General features: G+C 41.2%; 1 protein-coding gene across 13 annotated transcripts in view; it reads left to right on the top strand.

The window, feature by feature from the left end:
* ALMS1 (ALMS1 centrosome and basal body associated protein) overlaps positions 1-23,175 on the top strand; it is a 171,111-nt gene that overhangs the window by 24,229 nt on the left and 123,707 nt on the right. For 11 of the 13 annotated variants that reach the window (XR_016230267.1, XR_016230269.1, XR_016230270.1 and 8 more), the window contains 6 exons: positions 4,002-4,203; positions 13,012-13,129; positions 16,317-17,287; positions 18,182-18,300; positions 18,404-18,547; positions 19,303-19,462. Coding sequence is in view for 8 of the 13 variants with exons in the window: in XM_089327536.1 (XP_089183662.1) it covers positions 4,002-4,203; positions 13,012-13,129; positions 16,317-17,287; positions 18,182-18,300; positions 18,404-18,547; positions 19,303-19,462 (1,714 nt within the window). In the remaining 5 variants the exon portion in view is untranslated. The remainder of the gene's footprint in view (positions 1-4,001; positions 4,204-13,011; positions 13,130-16,316; positions 17,288-18,181; positions 18,301-18,403; positions 18,548-19,302; positions 19,463-23,175) is intronic. The other 2 variants (XM_089327538.1, XM_089327537.1) reach the window with 1 other exon arrangement.

Below are 23,175 nucleotides of genomic sequence, written 5' to 3'. Positions count from 1 at the left end.
TAGCTTGAAGACTGTTAGGCAGAAAGAAAAATTATTATAAAGTTCATGGAAAATGCTTACCATGAAAAAATGCATGGATCTTAACATTTTTTAAAAAATGATTTATTTATTTGAAAGAGTTATATATAGAGAGGGAGAAACAAAGAGATCTTCCATGTGCTGGCTACACTGCAGCCTGGCTCCTGGAATTGTTTTTGCACCAAGCTAAACTTAGCTTTCTATTTAATTTTTTAAGTTTTTATTATTATTTGAGAGACAGACAGAGCTCCCATTTCCTGGTTTTTTCAGGCCAGAGCTGGGAACCAGGAACATAATCTAAGTCCTCAAAGTGGTGGCAGGAATCCAGCTGCTTAGGGCATCACCTGTTGCCACCAGGGTGTGTGTTAGCTGGAAGCTGGAACTTGTACCCAGACATTCCAATATGAGATGCAGGCATCCCAAATGGTGGATTAACCACTAGGTCAAGTGCCCATCTTTTTTTTTTTTTTTTTTTTTTAAGATTTATTTATTTGAAAGAGCTGCAGAGAGAGAGAGAGATTAGTCTTCATCTGCTGGTTCCCACCCCGATTGGCCACCATGGCTAGGGCTGCACTGATCTGAAGCCAGGAGGTTCTTCCGGGTCTCCCGCACGGGTGTGGAGATCCAGTGACTTGGGCCATCTTGTACTGCCTTCCCAGGCCATAGCAGAGAGCTGGATCAGAAGTAGAGCAGCCACGACTCAAACTGGTGCCCATATGGGCTGCCAGCACTGCAGGTGGCAGCTTTACCCACTATGCTACAGGGCCAGCCCTTGAATGCCCATCTTTAAAGTTATCTTGTCATTCCCTTTTTTCCCAAACTTTTTGAACCACTCTCATAGATAGAAATATAATTGACTCTTTATATTAGCTTTGTATTCTGTGATCTTGCTAATCTCATTTACTATAACTATTAGCTATTTATGGAAGAGTCTTTAGGACTTTCTATGTAGGCAATCATATCAGTTGTATTTTATTTTTTCCTTTTATTGTATTTGGTTTATATTTCATTTTATTACTAGTGCATTGGCTAGAATCCTCCTCTTCTTCAGTTTGATCTACTTTGTTTTGACCCAAACCCTGGGAAAGCAGGTGTCATTGACATTTGTATAGCTGAATACAGTGAATACATTTCTGTTTTCATCTTAGGTGCAATAAATAACATTTGACACTGTTAACCATTGCATAATTTCTTAAAGTGATTTCCTTTTATGGATTTTACTGATTTTCTTTCTATTCCTCTGATTATTCTTTTTCAACATCCTTTACTGCTTTATTTTTCTCTGATAAATCTCAAAATTAGTTTTCAAGCTCTGAAACCTGAGTATGATTTTGACTAATTTATCCAGCATAGAATAGTAGGCTATTAGGGATGGTCAAAGATCTGATGCCCCAGAATCTCACAAGTCAATGGTGAATAGTGTTGGTATTTTAGCATATTTCTCTCCAGTCTTTCTTCTTTGCATATATTTACATAACTGACAGTATATAATAGATGGTTGAGTGTCTTTTTAAAAAAATAACTATGTGATCATTTATTAATGAATTTTAAATACTGAGATACCTTTAAAAGACAAAAGTCTTGTTGGAAAGTGTTTGTGAGAGTTTTTCTAAATTGTAATACATCTTTTCATGGATGCTGGGTTATCTGGAAATTAAGAGAGCATCTATATTCTGTTAGAAACATTTTAAGATCAATGAAGAATAATCCAGTAACAGACTACTTATAGAATAAGGAAAATCAATGCATTAGTATATCTAAGGTTGCCATCAATATATGTTTTATCTAAATAAAGAAAAATTAAAAGAAAAATTATTTAAAGATTTTAGAGAATGAAAAACTAAAGTAGAGGAAACATGGTAAAGAGGAAAATAGAAACAGGTGAGTAGATACAATAAAATTGTTAATTCAAGAAATGTGGAAAAGTAGGTACACTCCTGGTAAATACAACCAGGAAGGAGGGAAAAAGAATGGAATAGAGTTTATACAAACCTATCAAAATTTTTACAGGTGCTCTAGGATTACTAAAGAAGAAATTGAAAAAGTTATTATAGTATCAAATATCACAAGTGTTTAGAACTAATAGATTTACTGGTGAAATTTTATATTTTTAAGGAACATTGAATTTAAGGAATTTAAGGAACATTGAATTTCCTTGTTAAAGTAAATAAAAAAACATTATGGAATAAGGCTAGAAAACAAAGCATTTGAAAATGCCCAATTACTCTTATTTATGACTTTATGGGTATATGTATTAAAGTGCTAAAACATGTTAGCAAATACAATTTAAAAGTATGATCTACTAATACCAAGTAAAAAATATGAATATGTTTCAGTATAAATAAGTGTATCTCTATGCTTTTTCAGGTTTAATTAGGAAAAAAAGATGCTGTAATATAACTTGATCTAATTTTGTGTTCATTCCTATTCCTGTGATTTAAAATGAGAATAAAAGAATACTTTCATAGCACAATAGGAAGAATAGACTTATTTATTGGCTAATATGAAATTTAAAAGGAAAATGTCTTTAAAAATGACCACTGTTAGTATTTAATGTAACTTTTTTTTAAAGATTTATTTATTTATTTGAAAGAGTTACACAGAGGAGAGAGAGAAAGAGAAGGAGAGAGAGAGAGAGAGAAAGGGGGGTGTGTGTCTTCCATCAGCAGGTTCCCTCCCCAATTGGCCATAATGGACAGAGCTGTGCCAATCCAAAGCCAGGAACTTCTTCCGGGTCTCCCACGCGGGTGCAGGGCCTCAAGGACTTGGGGCATGTTCTACTACTTTCCCAGGCCATAGCAGAGAGCTGGATCGCAAGTGGAGCAGCCGGGACTCAAATTGGTGCCCGTGTGGGGTGCCAGCATTGCAGGTGGCAGCTTTTACCTGCTGTGCCACAGCGTCGGCCCCAATAATGTAACTTTAATTCAACATTGCTGCATAATATTATCTGTGGGTGAATGCCAGTTAATGAATTGCTTTTTACTGTTCTGTTGAGGTAAGTATGAAAATTAAAAGGAAGTGTTTACAAACATATATAGCAGTTTGACAGAGTAATTTTATAATTTTTTAACAACTAGAAATCAAACATTTGGGCTTATGTTTTGTATTTTAGCTTATATACCTTTTAAATTTCATTTTCTAGACTTTTTGATCAGTTTCAAAGATTGGTTTATTATTAGTATTTTAATAAAATATCAGTCTGAAAGGAATTGAAAGTTGGAAAAGCTAGTTTGAGAAAGGTTGCTGTAAATTATGCCAGTAATATAAGAGTAAATATTTTAAGGGGCTGAATACTGCTTGTGGTTGATATGACACTGTTATATTCTGAGAACAGCCAAGAGTCTTCTAGAAATTAGAATTGCTAAGAAAATTTTAGAGTGACCACAGATAGAAGGTGAATATCTCTTACCCGAAATGCTTGAGGTCAGAAGTGTTTCGGATTTCAGAAGTTTTTGGATTTTGGGTTGTTTGCGTAGATTTCACTACTTGAGCATTTTTAACCTGAAAATGTGAAGGTCAAAATGTCCTGAATATTGAAAATCTGAAGTGTTCTGGAGTCTAAAACGTCTGCTCAAAAGTTTTGGACTTCAGATCATTTCAACTTTTTGGATAAGGGATATTCAACCTGTACTGCAATTTTGGGTTTTGGAATTTTTTTTCTTCAGTTTTATAATCAAACTGAAGTTTCATCTAAGAAAACCAAATCTATCGACTTAATGAAGAGAACTAACTGCAAATATAGCTGAAATACCAGTGATTTGTTCAACACTTTAGGAGATGGTTAGTAATGGGAAGACATCTAAAATGTACTTAATATTCTGGGAAACAGAAAAGGAAGAGTTTTACTTTTTCCAAACTTTGGAGAAAATGTTATTAAGTTGGATGCAGTATGCCATGTGAGTGGACATTTTGATCTAAATGTTAATGTGTATGGTAATTCAGTGAATGACTTAGCATGTTTTCCTTTAAAATTATTGTTTTAGAAAACAGAATCTTGGCATTGTCTTCCTCAAGAAACGGACTCTTCCCAAACCCTGGATACATCTCAGACCAGATTTAATGTGAGAACAGAAGGTATCGAAGTGACAGACTTCTCTTCTCTCGAGGAAAGTGTATTGAGCCAATCAGAAAATCAAGTAAAGGAATCCAACAGAGATAGAGATCTTTTATGTTCTCCGTTGCTAGGTAATGCCTCTTTATTTGTAGCTAGTAATAATACCTCACATTTGTAAAACAGTTTTGCAGGACTGCAAGCCCTGGATGTAACTAAATCCTTTTTGAGTTGAGGCGCTTTACAGAGTTATATGCAAAGGGATTAGCTTATTTATCATTTTCCAAGTGGCCAGCTGGTCTTGTATTGACTGTGCAGTTGTGCCTTACTTTGTCATGCCCTATTACAGAAGACAAAAAGGTGATAGCTTCCTGCTGATGGTGTATCGCCTTAGTCCTGAATTTTTGGTGGTGTGCTTGGTATAAACCATATATTATTGTTATTATTTTAAAAATTTATGTATTTATTTGAAAAGCAGAGTTAACAGAGTCAGAGAGAGAGAGAGATCTTCCTATCCACTGGTTCACTCCCTAGATGGCTGCAATGGCCAGAGTTGCGCTGATCCAACGCTGGGAGCCAGGAGCTTCTTCCAGGTCTCCCATGAGGGCACAAGGGCCCAAGGACTTGGGCCATCTTCTACTGCCTTTCCAGGCCACAGCAGAGAGCTGGATCAGAAATGGAACAGCCGGGACTTGAACTAGCACCCATATGGGATGCCGGCACTGCAAGTGGCAGCTTTACCCACTACATCACAGTGCTGGACCCTGATTCTTTTTTTTTTAAAGATTTGTTTATTTATTTATTTTAAAAGCAGGGTTATAACAGAGCGTGAGTGAGCAAGTGAGCTAGAGAGAGGGAGAGCTCTTTCATCCACTGGTTCACTCCCCAAATGGCTGCAGTGACCAGAGCTGTGCTAGGCTGAAGCCAGCAGCCTGTACCTTCATCCTTGCCTCCCCAGTGAGTGCAAGGGCGCAAGGACTTGAGCCATCTTCCACTGCCTTTTCTAGGCCATTAGCAGAGAGCTGGGTTGGAAGTGGAGAAGCTGAAACACCAACTGGTGTCCATATGGCATGCCATTGTTGCAGGTAATGGCTTTACCTGCTGCACCAAAATGCTGGCCTCTCATTTGATTTTTTTTAGAGTCAGTTAAGGCATTTGTTATTGTCTTCAACTTCCAGACCAAAAAACTGAGTTAGAGATTTAGTGGTGTGTCTGGGTAGATCTTACTGGTTTCCTTTGTTTAGTATTGAACTTATTTATTAGCTTTTTACAAAGGATAAACTCAACCTTTCAAATCATAGAGATTCACCCATGAAGAAGATTTTAAAGTTTTATAGAGAAACATGAATAGGACTTAATTCAGCAGGTTATTTTCAAATATAAGCCAAAGCTATCCAAATCAAGACAGTAGTGCTAATGTATTCTATGGTGTGGATCATTAAAGTCAGTTTTATATAACAAATATCTAAGTGCCAACTGTGTTTGATGCTAGAGTTTTATAGATGAAAGCTGTCTCCTGTTTTGGGAAGATAAAGAGTAAATAGAAAGTAACAGTCCCACGTGATGAGAAATATAATGGTTTACTGCTTGGGTCTGCACAGGCCAAGGCTTGATTTGTGTTGATCATGAACTAAGAATGGTTTTTGCATTTTTAAAATGGATTTATTTATTTATTTGAAACACAGAGTTACAGAGAAAAGGAGAGAGAGAGAGAGAGAGAGAGAGAGAGAGAGATAGAGAGATCTTAGCAGAGAACTGAATCAGAAGTGGAGCAGCTGGGACTTGAACCAGTGCCCACATGGGATGTTGGTGTTGCAGGTGTCATTTTAACTCACTGTGCCACAATGCCTGCCCAAGTTTTTGCATTTTTAAAGGATTGTAAAAGAAAAAAAGACAGACCATATGTGACCAACAAAACCTAAAATATTTACTGTCTGCCTTTACAGAATGTTTGCCAACTCGTAGTCTAGAGATTAAAATGTGAATATATTGGGGACCGGTGCCGTGGCTTACTTGGTTAGTCCTCCGCCTGGGGCACCAGCATCCCATATGGGTGCTGGGTTTTGGTCCTGGTTGCTCCTCTTCGAGTCCAGCTCTCTGCTGTGGCCTGGGAGGGCAGTGGAGGATGGCCCAGGTGCTTGGGCTCCTGCACCTGCATGGGAGACCAGGAAGAAGCTCCTGGCTCCAAGCTTGGGATTGGCACAGCGCTGGCTGTAGCGGCCATTTAGGGGGTGAACCAATGGAAGGAAGACCTTTCTCTGTGCCTATCTCTCTCACCGTCTATGTCTCTACCTGTCAAATAAAAAAAAATGTGAATATATCACTTATAGGGAAGCTGTTTTTAACTTGATAGAAGTAAGAACTTTCTAATAGGGCCATTTAATAGTGGAAAAGAGTGTATAACAGTAACTATAAGAACAAATGAGGGTTTTTTTTTTTTAAGATTTATTTTATTTATTTGAAAGAGTTACAGAGAGAAAGGAAGAAATAGAGAAATCTTCAACACTCCCAAATGGTTACAATGACTAGGTCTGGACCAGGCCAAAGCCAGGAGCCCAGAGTTTGTTCTTGGTCTCCCACATGGGTAGAGGTAGAGGGGACCAAACACTTGGGGCATCTTCTACTGCTTTCCTAAGCACATTAGCAGGGAGCTGGATTGAAAATGGAGCAATTGGGAGTTGAACCAGTGCCCATGTGGGATGCCTGTGTTGCAGGAGGAATCTTTTATGCTACAACATTGGCTCTGAGAGAGAGAGAGAGAGAGAGTGAGTGAGTGAGCTTTCATCTGTTGGTTCACTCTCCAAGTGACCACAATGGCCAGGGCTGGACCAAGCTGAAGCTAGGAGTCTGGAACTCCACTGGAGTCTGCCACAAGGGTAGCAGGTGCTTTGGCTATCTTCTGCTGCTTTCTTAGGGGTATTAGTTGGAAGCTGGATCAGAAGTGGAACACCCATGACTCTAACTAGTGGCCCATAAGAAGCTGGCATTGCAGGCAATGACTTAACTCACTGTGCTGTAATGCCAGCCCCAACATTTGAGTTTTATGTCATGGCAAAATATCAAGCAAAATTCTGTAATAAAAGGATTTTAGTACTGTGTAAGAGATTTTCTATGTACTATGTGATTGTAAAATTTTTTAAAAATATTTTATTTATTTGAAAGAAATAAATTTATTTCTTTGAGAAAAATTGAGAGTAGAGAGAGAAGAAGAGAGAGAGAAGGGAGGGAGGGAGGAAGGATGGAAGGAAAGAAGGAAGGAAGAAAAGACAGAAGGAAGGAAGAGAATCTTCCATCCACTGGTTCATTCCCCAAGTCGCCACAATGGCTAGGTCTGGGCCAGGCCAAAGCCAGAAGCTTCTACCAGGTCTCCCACAAGGGTGCAGGGTCCCAAGAAATTGGTCCATCTTCTACTTTCCCAGGCCCATTAGCAGGGAGCTGGATTGCAAGTGGAGCAGCTGAGACTTGAACAGGTGCCCATAATGAGATGCTGGCACTGCAGGGTGAGGTTTTGCCTTCTATATCACAGTGCCATCCTCAAAATGTTTTCAAATATAGTTTTTTTTTTTAAAGTTTTATTTATTTATTTGAAAGTCAGAGCTACACGGAGAGGAGAGAGAGGGAGGAAGGGAGGAAAGGAGGGGTAGGTCGGTCAGTCGGTTGGTCGGTCAGTTGGTCTTCCATCCGCTGGTTCACTCCCCAATTGGCTGCAACAGCTGGAGCTGTGCCGATCCAAAGCCAGGAGCTTCTTCTGGGTCTCCCACATGAGTGCAGGGGCTCAAGCACTTGGGCCATCTTCTATTGCTTTCCCAGGCCATAGCAGAGAGCTGGAGCAGAAGTGGAGCAGTCGGGTCTCGAACCGGCGCCCATATGGGATGCCAGCGCTTCAGGCGCTGTGCCACAGCGCTGGCCCCTCTAATGCAGTTTTATAACTCATTTGCTATAGTTAAATTAGAATATTTTAAATTATTGGAGTAGATCCCTGAATTGGGTTGCGAGGGAGATTCCATCATTGCTGTGTGCATAAATACTGTGATTGTGGTAGGTATCCTCTCACCAATAGCAGATGTTGTTGATGATTACTGGTGCCAGAATGGTCAGATATCTCAAAAATAGAGGAAACCAATCCAGCTGTCCAAACATGAGGAAAGAAACAGTTTAGAGTTGTAAGAAAAAGGCATTGTTGGTGAGATACACAACCTTCCCAACACTCAAACATGTACATATACTGTACAGTTCAGAATGATTAACTCTTCAATTTTAGCCTGCTCCTTGAGAAAGTACGTTTCTTCATTGATCTGGTCTAACTCTTCAGTTCTACCCTGAAATAGTCAAATACTTAAGGATTTGCTGAAGTGCTGCTTATAAGTTATTACTTATTCCTTTGTTATGTCTAGATAGTTATTATAAGTAATAGATACAGATTTCTGTAGGTTCTGGAACCTGCTTAGGAGTAACTATTTCAAGAAAAAAGCCATAAACCTCTAGTTCTTTAAGTGCTCAGCTTATTGTTAATTGGAAACAGTAAATTTGTTATATTTGCTCAAGGGACTCTGTTGTATCATAGGCCCTGATATATTCATTGCTTTGTTAAAAGACCTTCATGATTTTTAGAGGAGTTAACAGCATTTCTTAGGAAGGTTTAATACTAATTCTCTAATCCAAGAGCAATGAAGAATCATATCAGTTGTTCCTTAGTGGTAAAAGTTATTTTCTGTGATCTTTTTATGTAATAATTATTTATTTGTAAGACAGAGGCAGAAGTCGCCTATCTACAAGTTCACTCTCCAGATGTCCACGACAGTTGGGCCGGGCCAGCCTGAAGGAAGCCAGGAGCTGGGAATTCAGTCCCAGTGTCTCATGTGGGTGCCAGAGACCCAAGTACTTGAACCATTATTAGCTCCCTATCAAGGTGTGCATTAGCAGGGAGCTGGAATTGGGAGCACAACTGGTCCTTAACCCAGGCACTCGCATATGGAATGTAGATGTCCCAAGTGGTGTTTAAACCTCTGCCAAATGCCCACCCTCAGTTTATAATTTTTAGTTAATTCGGTAAATACTTTTTTAAAAAAGAGAATGTTTTAGTTAATACAAAGGCATCCTGTGAATAATAAGGCTCTGGACTATGCTTAAAAATAGTTTATTCTGGGGCCGGCACTGTGGCATAGCAAGTAAAGCTGCCGCCTGCAGTGCATGCATTCCATATGGGCACCTGTTCGAGACCCAGCTGCTCCACTTCTGATCCAGCTCTCTGCTATGGCCTGGGAAAGCAGTGGAAGATGGCCCAAGTCCTTAGGCCCCTGTACCCACATGGGAAGATCCGGAGGAAGCTCCTGGCTCCTGGCTTCAGATTGGTGCATCTCTGGCACCAATGGATGGAAGACCTCTCTCTGCCTCTCCTCTCTGTGTGTAGCTCTGTGCTTTTGATCCAGCTCCCCACTAAGGTACCTGGGAGGCAGCAGGTGATGGTCAGTACTTGGATTCCTGTCACCCATGGCAGAGAGCCATATGGAGTTGCTGTATCCTGGGTTGCAGGCATTTAGGGAGTGTACCACTGGATGGAAGAGCTCTTTTCTTTCTGTTTTCCTTCTCTCTTTGTCATTTTATCTTTCAAATAAATAAATCTTTTAAAAGTGTGATGAGTTAGGATAGGGAGGGTATGTAAAGCATGTGAGAGCAGAGAGAGTGCTTGTTGTATTAAGTGAAGGGCAGATGACACCATGGTGAGCTCTGTGAACACTTGGGTCACAGTAATTTCAGGGGAGCAGCATGAGAGGATGTAGTCCCTACTTTGTGCACAATACTATTTATTTATTTATTTTTGACAGGCAGAGTAGACAGAGACAGAGAGAAAGGTCTTCTTTCTGTGTTCATCCCCCAAATAGCCAGGAGCCAGGTGCTTCCTCCTGGTCTCCCATGCGGGTGCAGGGCCCAAACACTTGGGCCATCCTCCACTGCCTTCCTGGGCCACAGCAGAGAGCTGGACTGGAAGAGGAGCAACCAGGACAGAATCCGGTGCCCCGATGGGGACTAGAACCCCGTGTGCCTGTGCCGCAGGTGGAGGATTAGCCTATTGAGCCACAGCGCCAGCCATTGTGCATAATACTATTAATATTCTGAAATCATGAAAGTATGCTACAGCAATCAGAACTACATCCATATTGAAAAAGCAATTTAGTTTTAGCAAAACATCACCCATCAAGTTAAATTAATTTTGTTGGTTTTGTAACAAAATTTCTGTTAATATTTAACTTTTTGTTTTGTGGTTGTATAAATACTATAAGGGAATTACAGTAAGAATCATTTAAACTAACATCCAGGAAATCACAAACATTTTTTTCCCCATTAAAACAGTAATTCTCAAACTTGTTGGGTAACAGGACTCCTTTATACATGTTAAAATTATGGATAATGCCAAAGACTTTTTTTTTTAAAGATTTATTCGGAGGAGTTACATAAAGAGAGAAGGAGAGGCAGAGAGAGAGAGGAAGGGAGGGAGGAAAGGAAGGAGGGAGGGAGGTCTTCCATCCACTGGTTCACTCCCCAACTGTGCTGATCCGAAGCCAGGAGCCAGGAGCTTTCTCCGGGTCTCCCGTACAGGTGCAGGGGTCCAAGGACTTGGGCCATCCTCTACTGCCTTCCTAGGCCATAGCAGAGAGCTGAGTTGGAAGTGTAGCAGCTGGGACTAGAATTGGCGCCCATATGGGATGCCAGCACTGGGGTGGCGGCTTTACCCACTAAGCCACAGTGTCGGCCCTGATCCAAAGATCCTTTATTTTTGTGGGCTATTGATATTTTCCATGTTAGAAATTAAAGCTGAAAATTAAACCATTTATCATTTCATTTAAATATAACCACCCCATTGCATAGTAACATAAAGCACTATTAAAGTAACTATTTTACAAAACAAAAATACTTAGAAGAAGGCCTTTTTTTTTTTTTTTTTACTTTAAACAATTACAACTCAGTTATGTTTGACTTAATAAAAGATAGCAAGTGTCTGGCAACTGCTTTTGCATTCAATTTGTTGGTCCGTCCTACATGAAGTAACTTGTTGAAAGTGCTAGTATGCCTTTTTGAGAGAATGAGAGTAAATAAGGCCGGGGTGATATTGTAAAATATGGAATATGATTTTGACCTGAGGCACATAAGACTGTCTTAGGGCCCAGGAGGCCCTGGACCACACTTTGGTTTGAAATATGTAGTCTTTATTTTAAGATGGAGGGGCTGGCGCTGCGGCGCACTAGGTTAATCCTCCACCTTATTTTAAGATGCGGTGCCGGCATCCCATATGGGTGCCGGTTCTAGTCCTGGTTGCTCCTCTTCTAGTCAGGCTCTCTGCTGTGGCCTGGGAAAGCAGTGGAGGATGGCCCAAGTGCTTGGGCCCTGCACCCGCATGGGAGACCTGGCTCCTGGCTTCGGATCAGTGTAGCTCCGGCTGTTGCAGCCATTTGGGGAGTGAACCAACAGAAGGAAGACCTGTCTCTCTGTCTCTCTGTCTCTGTGTCTCTGTCTCTCTCTCACTGTCTATAACACTACCTGTCAAATAAATTAATAAAATCTTTAAAAAATATTTTAAGATAGAAAGAAACAATAGTTAAGAGGGTTTGCTTAAAAATTCAAATGCATAGGTTCAACTCTTGTTCTGGCTTTTAAGCTGTTTAAATATGGACAGATTATTCTATAGTTTTGTAATCGTGGCCTCTCCCCTGTAAGACAGTTATAACAATCCTTCAAGGTTGTCATGATGGTTAAATGTAATGGTCTATGTTGAGTAAATGGACTATCAGACTCTCAATAAGAGGTAGCTGTTATACTATTCTTTTAAAAATTTTATTTGAGAGAGAGAGAAAAAAAATGCTTATTTTTTGTATTTGAAAGGCATGTTGGTGGGGTCAGGGGTGGAGAGAAAGAGAGGGAAAGGGAGAGAGAGAGAGAGAAAGAGGGGGAGGGAGGGATATATTCTATCCTTTGGTTCACTCCCCAAGTCTATAATAGCTAGGGCTGGGTCAGACTGAAGCCAGGAAACAAACTCCATCCTGGTGTCCCATGTGGGACCCCAGCATTTGGGCCATCGTCTGCTATAATTCCAGAGTCAATAGCAGGGAACTGGATTGGAAGTGGAGCAGCCTGGACTCAAATCAGCACTCTGATATGGGTTGCTGGAATTGTAAATGATGGCCTAAACTGCTGTGTCACAATGGCAGCCCTTTTCAGCCACTTTTTTTTAATTTTAATTTTAAAGATCTATTTATTTATTTGAAAGGCAGAGTTTTAGAGAGAGAGGAAGAGTCAAAGAAAGAGAGATCTTCCATTGCTGGTTCACTCCCCAAATGGCTGCAACAGTCAGGGCTGGGTGAAGCCAGGAACCTAAAACTACATCTGGGTCTTCCTTTTGTGTAGCAGGAGACCAAGTACTTGGGTTATCTGCTGCTGCTTTCCTAGGTGCATTAGCAGGGAGCTGGATTTGAAGTGGAGTAACTAGGTCCTGAACAGTTGGTTGCTCATATGGATGCTGGTGTCATTGGTGGCAGCTTAATCTACTGTACCACAATGCTGGCCCCTTCAGCTACTTATCCCACTACTCAGATACTCACATACTCACAATGGCTAGGCCTAGGCTAGGCTGAAGCTGAGAGCCAGAAATGCAGTCTAGGCCTCCCATGTGGATGGCAGAAAGCAAATTACTTGAGGCATTATTTGCTGTCTACCAGGGTGTGCACTAGCAAGAAGCTGGAATTGGGAATGGATGTAGGACTTGAACCCAGGCATACCAATATAGGGTATGGGTGTCCCAACTAGTGTCTTAACTGCTAGGATAAATGTCTATCCTTCTTTTATTATTCTAATACTTGTAGAAACTTCCAGATGGTAGCATATTTAAGTACTTTAAAGTATTACATGAAAAAGTTAAACAATCATTTTTCATATTTTAAATTTTACAGTCATACAAGATAACTTTGCTTCTCCTGATTTGCCTTTGCTGACATGTATGACACAAGACCAAGAGTTTGGGGCTGATTCCTTATTTCACCAAAGTGAACTGGAGTTTGCACCTCTGAGGTAGGATGACTGACTTATTTGTATGTAACCTTTTCTTGCTCTGAGTTGTTACTTATATTGATTTCAGGCTAAGATGGGACTTCTGGGTGGAGTTAGATATTCTTAGCACACATTCTGTAGGTAAAAAAGCCTGAAATTTTGACATGATGCAGAAATGAGCCAGGTGACTAATTTATTAAAAAATTTTAATGTATTCTAGATTTCAGGCATAGTTTGATGTAGAAAAACATTACATTTTCCTTTTTTTTTTTTAATTTTTACTTGAAAGGCAGAGTTACAGAGAAGGAGAAGGAGAAGCAGAGGCAGAGAGGGAGATCTTCCATCCGCTGGTTCACTCCCCAAATGTCTGTGACGGCTGGAGCTGGGCCTGTCTGAAGCCAGGAGCTTCTTCCGGGTCTCCCATTAGGGGCAGGGGTCCAAGGACTTGGGCCACCTTTCACTGCTTTACCAAGCACATTAACAGGGAGCTGGATCTGAAGTGGAGCAGCCAGAACTCAAACCGGTGTCCACATGTGATGCTGGCACCACAGGCGGAGGCTTAACCCACTATGCCACATTGCTGGCCCCTACATTTTCCTTCTTACAAACCTCCATTATTGCTCCCCTCTCTTTCATCCTCATTCTGCAAAAAGCATTCGTTTGGAGTCACTAACTTGTTTTGCACTCTTACTTTGGTCAGCTGTTGTTCAATGAGCCTAGTTAGTTCTTATGTTGTAGTGGAGTAACAAGGTTTTTATTACAAATTAATAGATATTCCAAATTAATGTTCTTTAGTCATAATGGAAGAAAAAGTCTGAATTCTTCAAAATATATTTGTAGTTATTTAAGAATATACTTTTTTCTTTTAAACTAAAAAAATGCCCACTTTAAGTTGAAAATTATATATGTTTAGAAAATGTAAGCTCTGTTTATGCTGTATATTACTTTATAATAACTTTTATAAAAAATACTCTGTTCACAGGTAATTGTCAACCAGTGATTAAGTTCACAGTGTGTTCTGAGAGTAGATCACTTCTTGAGTGTCTTTTAAAAGTTCAATAAATAGGGGCTGGCACTGTGGCATAGCAGGTAAAGTTGCTGCCTGCAGTGCCGGCATCCCATATGGGCACCAGTTTGAGTTCCAGCTGCTCCACTTCCCATCCAGCTCTCTGCTATGGCCTGGGAAAGCAGTAGAAGATGGCCCAAGTGCTTGAGCCCCTGGGAGATCGGATGGAAGCTCCTGGGTTCTGGCTTCGGATCATCACAGCTCCAGCCGTTGCGGCCATTCAGGGAGTGAACCAGTGGATGGAAGACCTCTCTCTCTGCCTCTGCCTCTGCCTCTCTGTAATTCTGCCTTTCAAATAAATAAATAAATCTTTAAAAAAAGTATAATAAATAACTAATGAAAAGATTAATGCACATTAAATAAATATTAAGTCTTGATAGTTGATAAACTAAGCACTTAAAATAGTAATGATCAAAAATTGTTTTGAGTTTTTAAGTGACTATTTTGGTGATATAAAAACCAGATTCCATGTCTCTTGTTTCAGAAATCAGTTAATATCAGGGTCGTAGGATTATAGTTCACCTTCTGGTGGCAGAAAATTTTGCTTTGTTCAATCATTAGTCACTTCAAAGGAATTTGAAGTTAGAAATTGTTTTTTCTAAAATTAAAAAAAATTTTATTTTATTTGAGAACTTTGTTTTTTTAACACACTTTTCAATTAAGATTGATATCATTGGCATATCAGTTTTCCTTATGTAGGGAGAGTTAACATTAAAAAAGAGTAAAACTTTTGCTGCAAATATAGTGAATGTCAAATTTTATTTTAAATATTTGTCAAATTGATATAATTTATATACTATAGTTATTTTTGTTTTATTTATTTATTTGAAAGTCAGAGTTATAGAGAGGCAGAGGCAGAGGCAGAGAGAAATAGAAGTCTTCTATCTGCTGGTTCATCTCCAAATGGTCACAATAGCTGGAGCTGCGCCAATCTGAAGCCAGCAGCCAGGAGCTTCTTTTGGGTCTCCCACGTGGGTGCAGGGGCCCAAGCACTTGAGCCATCTTCCACTGCTTTCCCATGCTATAGCAGAGAGCTGGATCGGAAGTGGAGCAGCTGGGACTTGAATCGACACCCATATGGGATGTCAGCACTATGGGTGGCAGCTTTACCTGTTGCGCCACAGTGCTAGCTGTCGCTCCCCCATTCGCGGAGGAAGGACACAGGACCCTGCGCTGTTCTTTCGTCTGCTCGGCCCTTCCCGGTTTGCTGCTGGTCCTTCCCGGGTTGGCTGCCGACCCTTCCACCTCCGTGGAGGGGCGGCCCCCCTGCCACTTTCCCCGCTTCCGCGGAGGAGTGGCACACCGCCGGCCGGCTCTCTCAGGGGCTGCTCAGATGTTATCCGGATGTTCCTTGGTGCATGTTGTCTCTCTCCTCCTTTATAGTCCTCTTCCACCAATCCCAACTCTGCTACCCACACGCCGAGCACGCTGCTCTCCTCCAATCAGGAGCAGGATCAGCTCCTGCAGCTTGTCAAACTGATGAGGCAGCTGCGTAGAGATTGTTTGGTCTCTTTCTCTCAGCGCCATATTGTGGGAGAGTAGATGCATAGAATAAGTCTTAATTCCAGTAACTTAGTCTAGTCCGAGTTGCTCCCCACAGCTAGCCCCAGTTTTTTTTTTTTTTTTTTTTAAAACAGGCAAAGTGGACAGTGAAGAGAGAGAGAGACAGAGAGAAAGGTTTTCCTTTGCCATTGGTTCACCCTCCAATGGCCGCCACGGCCGGCACGCTGCTGCCGGCGCACCGCGCCTATCCGCAGGCAAGAGCCAGGTGCTTCTGGTCTCCCATGGGGTGCAGGGCCCAAGGACTTGGGCCATCCTCCACTGCACTCCCTGGCCACAGCAGAGAGCTGGCCTGGAAGAGGGGCAACCGGGACAGAATCCGGTGCCCCGACCGGGACTAGAACCCGGTGTGCTGGCGCCGCAAGGTGGAGGATTAGCCTAGTGAGCCGCGGCGCCGGCCCTTTTTTTTTTTTTTTTTTTTTAATAACTCACACTCTGTAGTGAACTGTATTGCTAAGCTATGATATTCAGAAGGATAGTTAATGATAATTTTTTAAAAAACTTAATTTTGGTGTCATATCAGTACTGTAATTTCATGTTTTAATGTGTTACTTATCTAAACTTTTATAACTTTATTTTCAGGGGAATTCCTGATAAGTCTGAAGATACTGAATGGTTTTCCCGACCATCTGAAGTTAGTGAAGCTTTATTCCAGGCTACCTCAGAAGTAGCCTCTGACTTAGTTAACAGTTACCTTAGTATTTCTCAGCATCCACTTATAAGTACCCCAGCTGCTGGGTCTCAGCACTCTCTTTTACCTCCTGAACAAGAGAATAAGGAAGAGAGTATTTCATCTGATACTGCTGATGAACAGAAAACATCCAAAGAGTCTGATAATTATGATGCTGCTTCTTCATATATCTCATGGAAGACACGGAAAGATATGCAGCAGTCAGAAACCAACTTAGTTGATCAAGTTTCAACTTCAGCTTCATCTGAAGTAAGTGAAGAAACCGTAGCTTTTAAAAGAAGTGACAGCTTTGATGCTTCTTGTTCACATGTGCAATTTTGGAAACAGGAAACTTTACAGCAGGCAGAAACACATCCAACTAATCAGGACCGTGTTTCTTTTCCACATGAAATTACTCCTCCTCCTCCTAATAGAATGTCATATTCTTTCTTGCGATGTTTGTTGGAAGGAAGAAGAAAAGGGACTCCCTTGACTTCAGATAGTCGTTACCTGGAGAGTGTTTGTCTAAGGGCCCCAGCTGAGAACGGGGTGAAACAAAATGTGGATTCTTTGGGAGGTTATGAAGGAAAGGAAGATGTGCAGAAAGAAGTATCTCCGTGTTTTAAACAAAAGGAGACCAAAAATAACTTCCTATCTTCAGAGGTGCATCCCAGACCTTCAGAAATACCGTATATTGGGAAGGTTATAGTTCCTGATAATTCTGTAAAAGTTTCGGAAGCATATGTACTTTCCAGGGGACATGATCTTTCTAAGATGGAGGCTTCTGGTGGTCTTCTTCAGACTGTTAAATCCAACTTGGATGAGACATCAGAACAACTGTATTTTGAAGAGGAAAGAAACCAAAAGGCAACTTCTGTTTTTGGTGAGAAAAATGTTGATGCCACAGAAAATGTAGCCTTTGAGGCTGTTATTGCTTCTATTGAGTCTTCCAAGGATGAGAGTACCGTAAATGAAATCAGTAAGTCTTTAAGAGATGACAGCCAAGAGAGAGAACCAAAAAGCCCATGTCTTTCCCCATTTAACTATAATGATGAAAACTCTTTCTTTGATGAGCTTAAGCATCCATGCTATCAGTCTACTCCTGGGGTGTTTGAACCAGCAGCTTCAAAACCATTGTTGCATAAAAAAGATGATGATGATAGCTCCCTATACTGGCATCCCAATTTAAAATCATCCCCTAATTCTTTTCAGGAAATTCTCATTAAGCCACTTTCTGTTATCCCAGAGCTTAAGTCACCTGCTTCTTTAAGTGAAAAATCTTACAACCAGTCTATTGGTCTTGGCAAAACACAGTCAGCTTTATTTCAGTATGATATGAACAATGAAATGTTTCTTCCCATAGGGAAGATAAAGTCTGTTTCTGCTCTTGACCTTGCAGAGAAGGTAGGATCTTCAAACGATATTTATTCAATGAAAGTATCAACTTCTGGTTCTTTGGTTTTACAAGATTTAAAGCAGCAAACCTTTGAAGAAGTTATAGAATCCTCACACTGTAGTTTGGGTCAGGATGTAGACTTTAGTGACACCACTGAAGGTCTATCTGCAGCTGTAGGAAGCAGCTCTTCGGCAAACTTGGTGGCATGTGATGCAGAGTCACAAGGTGCTTTACCACTGACAAAAGATGCATCATTAACTACAGTTGGCCAAGAGACGTTGCTGAAAGCTGATATAGGCCAAAGTGAGATTCCTCAGCCTACAGGAGTTGAGTCCAGTTTTAGTATTCATACAATTATGCAAAATGACCCCTATTTTGTAGAGGGCCCGCAGGGGAAGGCTGCGTCTGAGATCATTACAGTGGATGATGGTACTGAGTGCTGTAACCCAGATGAAAATGCTGTTGCGTGCAGTCAAAGAGTTGCTGAACTACAAAGAGAGGTGAGGCACAATAATGTGATAGTTGTGGGAAGCATGGTCTTCTCCAGTATTATTTCAGGAAATGGTATTACTTGTTTTTATTTTACTCTTTACCATTTCCCAGACATGTGAGCAACATGATGTGACTGGTGAGTGCACTGAGCTAGCAGCTTTAGAAAATTTGCTCGATGATCTTTGTGACAGCTCCCAGGATTGTCAACCTGCTTCACAACAGCCATCCGAGGAAGAGAGCAATTATCAAGAGGCTGTAAGTTTATTTCTTTATACTTATAAATGGGGAAAGGAATACTTCAGTTCAACATTGGTATTGGATGTTAAAGGCCCATTTAAATCTTCTAATAGCAACTTGTGACTTGTAACCTGGTCCTCATCTGCTATCCAGGAATATGCTCCATTAACTTACTAGAAGTTGATATAAAAGAAATGTTTATATTTGATAGACCATAAGACTTAATGAGTGCTGTGGTATCTCATGTCATCCACTGAGCTCCCAAGCCTTTCATTTTGAGACACTCTAACTCTTCAGTGTTGTGTTAACAAGAGTCTTTAGGATTGTGTTAAGGTTGAACTCATTCATGGGATGTTAGTTCAAATGATGGTACTTTTTACCTTCTCTAGTTTTAAAAGAGGAGTATCCCTGGAATATTCAAATATTCCTATTTAGAAGCTCCTGAAAAATTTGACTTCAGAGGTATCTTGAAAATGACAAGAACCAGCTTTTCTCCATTAATGATATTGAGTTGCTTAATATCCACACTAGTGAGAGTCCTTAAAGAGAACTCACTATCCTCTTTCCAAGTGAACAGCATACTTGTGGATTTATGCATTCCCTCTCTGTATTTATATTATCATTTTGTGTGTTTGTACTAGAAAATGGTAAATTGGCAGTGTTCTCTGGTTCCATTGCCCATCTGTTTTTGTCAGATATTGCCAGAGGGTTCTTGAGCAGATGAAGTCTGAAAGTAATATCTTATTTTCTTAATTTCTTTTCTCATTTCATAGGTAAGTCATTCTAATCTGGGCATTAATCAGTCTTTTTCATCTATATTGCCTCCATTTGTTCCTCATGAGCCAACCAGAGAGTCAGAATATCATTCTTCAAATCTCAGAATGTTGAGGGTATCTCCTGACACTGTGCCAAAGACTCTCAGACATTTAGCAGGTATGTAGTAAAAGGAGATATTAAATGTCCACCTTATGGCTAGTTTATGAAAAGTATCTTACTGTGCCTAAATAATTTTTTATTTTTAAATTCCTATAATATGAATTATTTGCATCAGATGTGTTTATAAATCTTAGTCCACTTCACTACCTCAGTACCTCAAATTTCTCATATAAAGAATACAAATCAATTTTTCATAATTTTAGAGGCTAGAAAGTCCAAGATCCAGGTATAGGCAGATTCAGTGTAGTAAAGGCCTGTTTCTGATGTCTCTGAGGTCTTTTGTATAATCGACACAGCCTTCATGATCTAGTTGCTTTCCAAAGGTCCAGCCTCCAAATGTCTTGTAGATTAGGATTTCAACATATAAATTTCTGAGGAACACATACATTGAGACTCTAGCAAGTCACCAAATCTTTTATTAGCTGAACCATTTGATTTTTTTGTTGCTTTCTCCTTCACAATTTTTAGAACTGAATTACATAGAGGACATAGAGGAGTCTAGTAGTAGAGTAGTTTGTTTCTGTATTCTTTTTTTTTTTTTTTTTTTTTTTTTTTTTTTTTTTTTTGACAGGCAGAGTGGACAGTGAGAGAGAGAGACAGAGAGAAAGGTCTTCCTTTTGCCGTTGGTTCACCCTCCAATGGCCGCCGCGGCCGGCGCGCTGCGGCCGGCGCAGCGCGCTGATCCGATGGCAGGAGCCAGGAGCCAGGTGCTTTTCCTGGTCTCCCATGGGGTGCAGGGCCCAAGCACCTGGGCCATCCTCCACTGCACTCCCTGGTCACAGCAGAGGGCTGGCCTGGAAGAGGGGCAACCGGGACAGAATCCGGCGCCCCGACCGGGACTAGAACCCGGTGTGCCGGCGCCGCTAGGCGGAGGATTAGCCTAGTGAGCCGCGGCGCCGGCCTGTTTCTGTATTCTTTACGTAACATAAAAGGAAAAAGGAATTGATTGAGCTCAAGTACACAAAAATGGATGTAGACAATTTTGTAAGAGATCAATTTTTGAGCAAGATTATATGCTGAGGAAAGTGAGGTAAGTTAGGGGCCTTAAGGAGAGTGGCATAGTGAATGAAGACTTAGAATTTATGTTGAAGTGAATGTGAGATGGAACCGTCCAAGGACAAGTAAAAGATTTGTCAGCTAATTCTAAGTAAGCTGAGGTTGGAGATAATGATTTAATAACATTGGCCTGTGTAGATTATCTGATTTTTTTTTTTTTCCCTCTCATGAATGAAGAAGGTGAATTACAGTGATTGAAAGATTGAGGGTTTCATTGAGTGGGTTTGGTAGAAGGATAGCAATGGAAGGGAATCAGTGAGAGAGGAGTTGATCAACTATTGGTTTCAGCCTATATAGGGGAAGAGAAACCATTAAGGTTGTTAATCTGGGAGGAAATTGAAAGCCCAGAGATCTATTTATGAAGTTGATTTGATGAGTGGGAGTAAATTATAGGGAGCTAGAAAAGTGAGTGATTTTGTTCAGATTGAGTTAGATTGAAGTGAAGATCAAGTTAAAGGACTATTAGGTCCATGAGATGGCCAAGGGATTCAATAATAGAAGATGAATAAAAATCATTGGTGTGAAGGGACTGTGGACGACTAGAAGAATATCATTATGAGAGGCACAGCAGAGTTGGAGATGTATTTTGAAGAGCCAAAACAAAAGAGAAAACAGTAGCTAGTTCATTGAGATGTTCGAGTGCAGCAGGCATGTGACACAGATAGTGTAAAACACAGAAATGTATGGCCTTATAAAGGGAACTAGGCATTGGACCAAGAGGCGTTTTGCTAGGTGGGGTTAGGATACACAAGAAGTCCCTGCTCACGTCACAGACATGTTAGGAATTTACTGCTGGAGCACCCCAAGATCCTTTTAGGCACTGAACCAATTTTGGAAAGAAACTGGGTTACCCCAACAATGCATTCCTCTGTAAAAAGAGCCCAGACTATATTGTGCCCTCATCTATGCTGGCATTTTTTGCTGTGGCTCGGGAAGGCAGTGGAGGATGGCCCAAGTGCTTGGGCCCTGCACCCACATGGGAGACCAGGAAGAAGCACCTGGCTCCTGGCTTCAGATCAGCGCAGCGCCGGCTGTTGCAGCCATTTGGGGGATGAACTAACAGAAGGAAGACCTTTGCCTCTGTCTCTCTCTCTCTCTCTCTCTCTCTAACTCTATAAAAATAAAAAAAAATTTCAACTTCCATCTCTTCATTTCTAGTATCCATTGTATGTGGTGGAAGGTTGCACAGGCAGTAGTATTGTAAGTGAGAAAACTAAGATTTTAAAATTTTTTAACAATTTAAAAAAAAAGATTTAATTTCTTTGAGAGGTAGTTACAGACAGAGAGAGGGAGAGACAGAAAGGCCTTCCATCTACTGGTTCACTCCCCAAATGGCAACAATGGCAGGAGCTGAGCTGATCCTAAGCCAGGAGCTTATTCTGGATCTCCCACATGGGTGCAGGGGCCCAAGCACTTGGGCCATCTTCCACTGCTTTCCCATGTCATAGCAGGAAGCTGGATCAGAAAAGAAGCAGCTGGACATGAAATGGCACCCATATAGGATGCTGGCACAGAAGGCAGAGGCTTAGCCTACGATGTTACAGCACTGGCCCCGGGTTTTTTTTTTTGTTTGTTTTGTTTTTTAAGATTAAAAAAAATGAATTTTTAAAATGACAAATTTGATAAAAGTTGTTTATTAAATAACAGTGTGGTTTCAAAAAGCACAGAGGAAAAGTTGAGATAGGATGGAATAAATAGTGGGAGGAGGGGGCCAGCACTGTGGTGCAGCAGGTTAAAGCCTTGGCCTAGGCCCGTGCCGTGGCTCACTAGGCTAATCCTCCGCCTTGCGGCGCCGGCACACCGGGTTCTAGTCCCGGTCGGGGCACCGGATTCTGTCCCGGTTGCCCCTCTTCCAGGCCAGCCCTCTGCTGTGGCCAGGGAGTGCAGTGGAGGATGGCCCAAGTGCTTGGGCCCTGCACCCCATGGGAGACCAGGATAAGTACCTGGCTCCTGCCATCGGATCAGTGCGGTGCGCCGGCCGCAGCGCGCTGGCCACGGCGGCCATTGGAGGGTGAACCAACGGCAAAGGAAGACCTTTTCTGTCTGTCTCTCTCACTGTCCACTCTGCCTCTCAAAAAAAAAAAAAAAAAAAAAAAAAAAAAAAAAGTTGGTTGTAGATGCTTGGATTGATTTCTGGCGTTTCTATTCTATTCCATTGGTTTATCTGTTTTTGTACCAGTACCAGGCTGTTTTTATTTTAACTGCCTTGTAGTATGTCTTAAAATCTGGTATTGTGATGCCTCCCATTTAATTTTTGTTGTGTAAGATTTCTAGGCTGGCGCCATGGCTCACTAGGCTAATCCTCCGCCTGTGGCGCCGGCACCCTGGGTTCTAGTCCCTGTTGGGGTGCCGGTTCTTTCCCAGTTGCTCCTCTTCCAGTCCAGCTCTCTACTGTGGCCCAGGAAGCCAGTGGAGGATGGCCCAAGTCCTTGGGCCCTGCACCCACGTGGGAGACCAGGAGGAAGCACCTGGCTCCTGGATTCGGATTGGTGCAGTGCACCAGCCATAGCAGCCATTTTGGGAGTGAACCAATGGAAGGAAGACCTTTCTCTGTGTCTCTCTTTCTCACTGGCTAACTGCCTGTCAAAAAAAAAAAAAAATTTCTTAAGCTATTTGAGGTCTCCAGTGTTTCTAAATGAATTTCAGCATTATTT

The sequence above is a fragment of the Oryctolagus cuniculus genome, chromosome 2 (genome assembly GCF_051225735.1).
Source record: "Oryctolagus cuniculus isolate XC-2025 breed Fujian yellow rabbit chromosome 2, ASM5122573v1, whole genome shotgun sequence".
In the NCBI taxonomy this organism is placed as follows: domain Eukaryota; kingdom Metazoa; phylum Chordata; class Mammalia; order Lagomorpha; family Leporidae; genus Oryctolagus; species Oryctolagus cuniculus.
The sequence above is the reverse complement of the archived record's forward strand: the minus strand, read 5'-3'. Positions and strand labels throughout refer to the sequence as shown.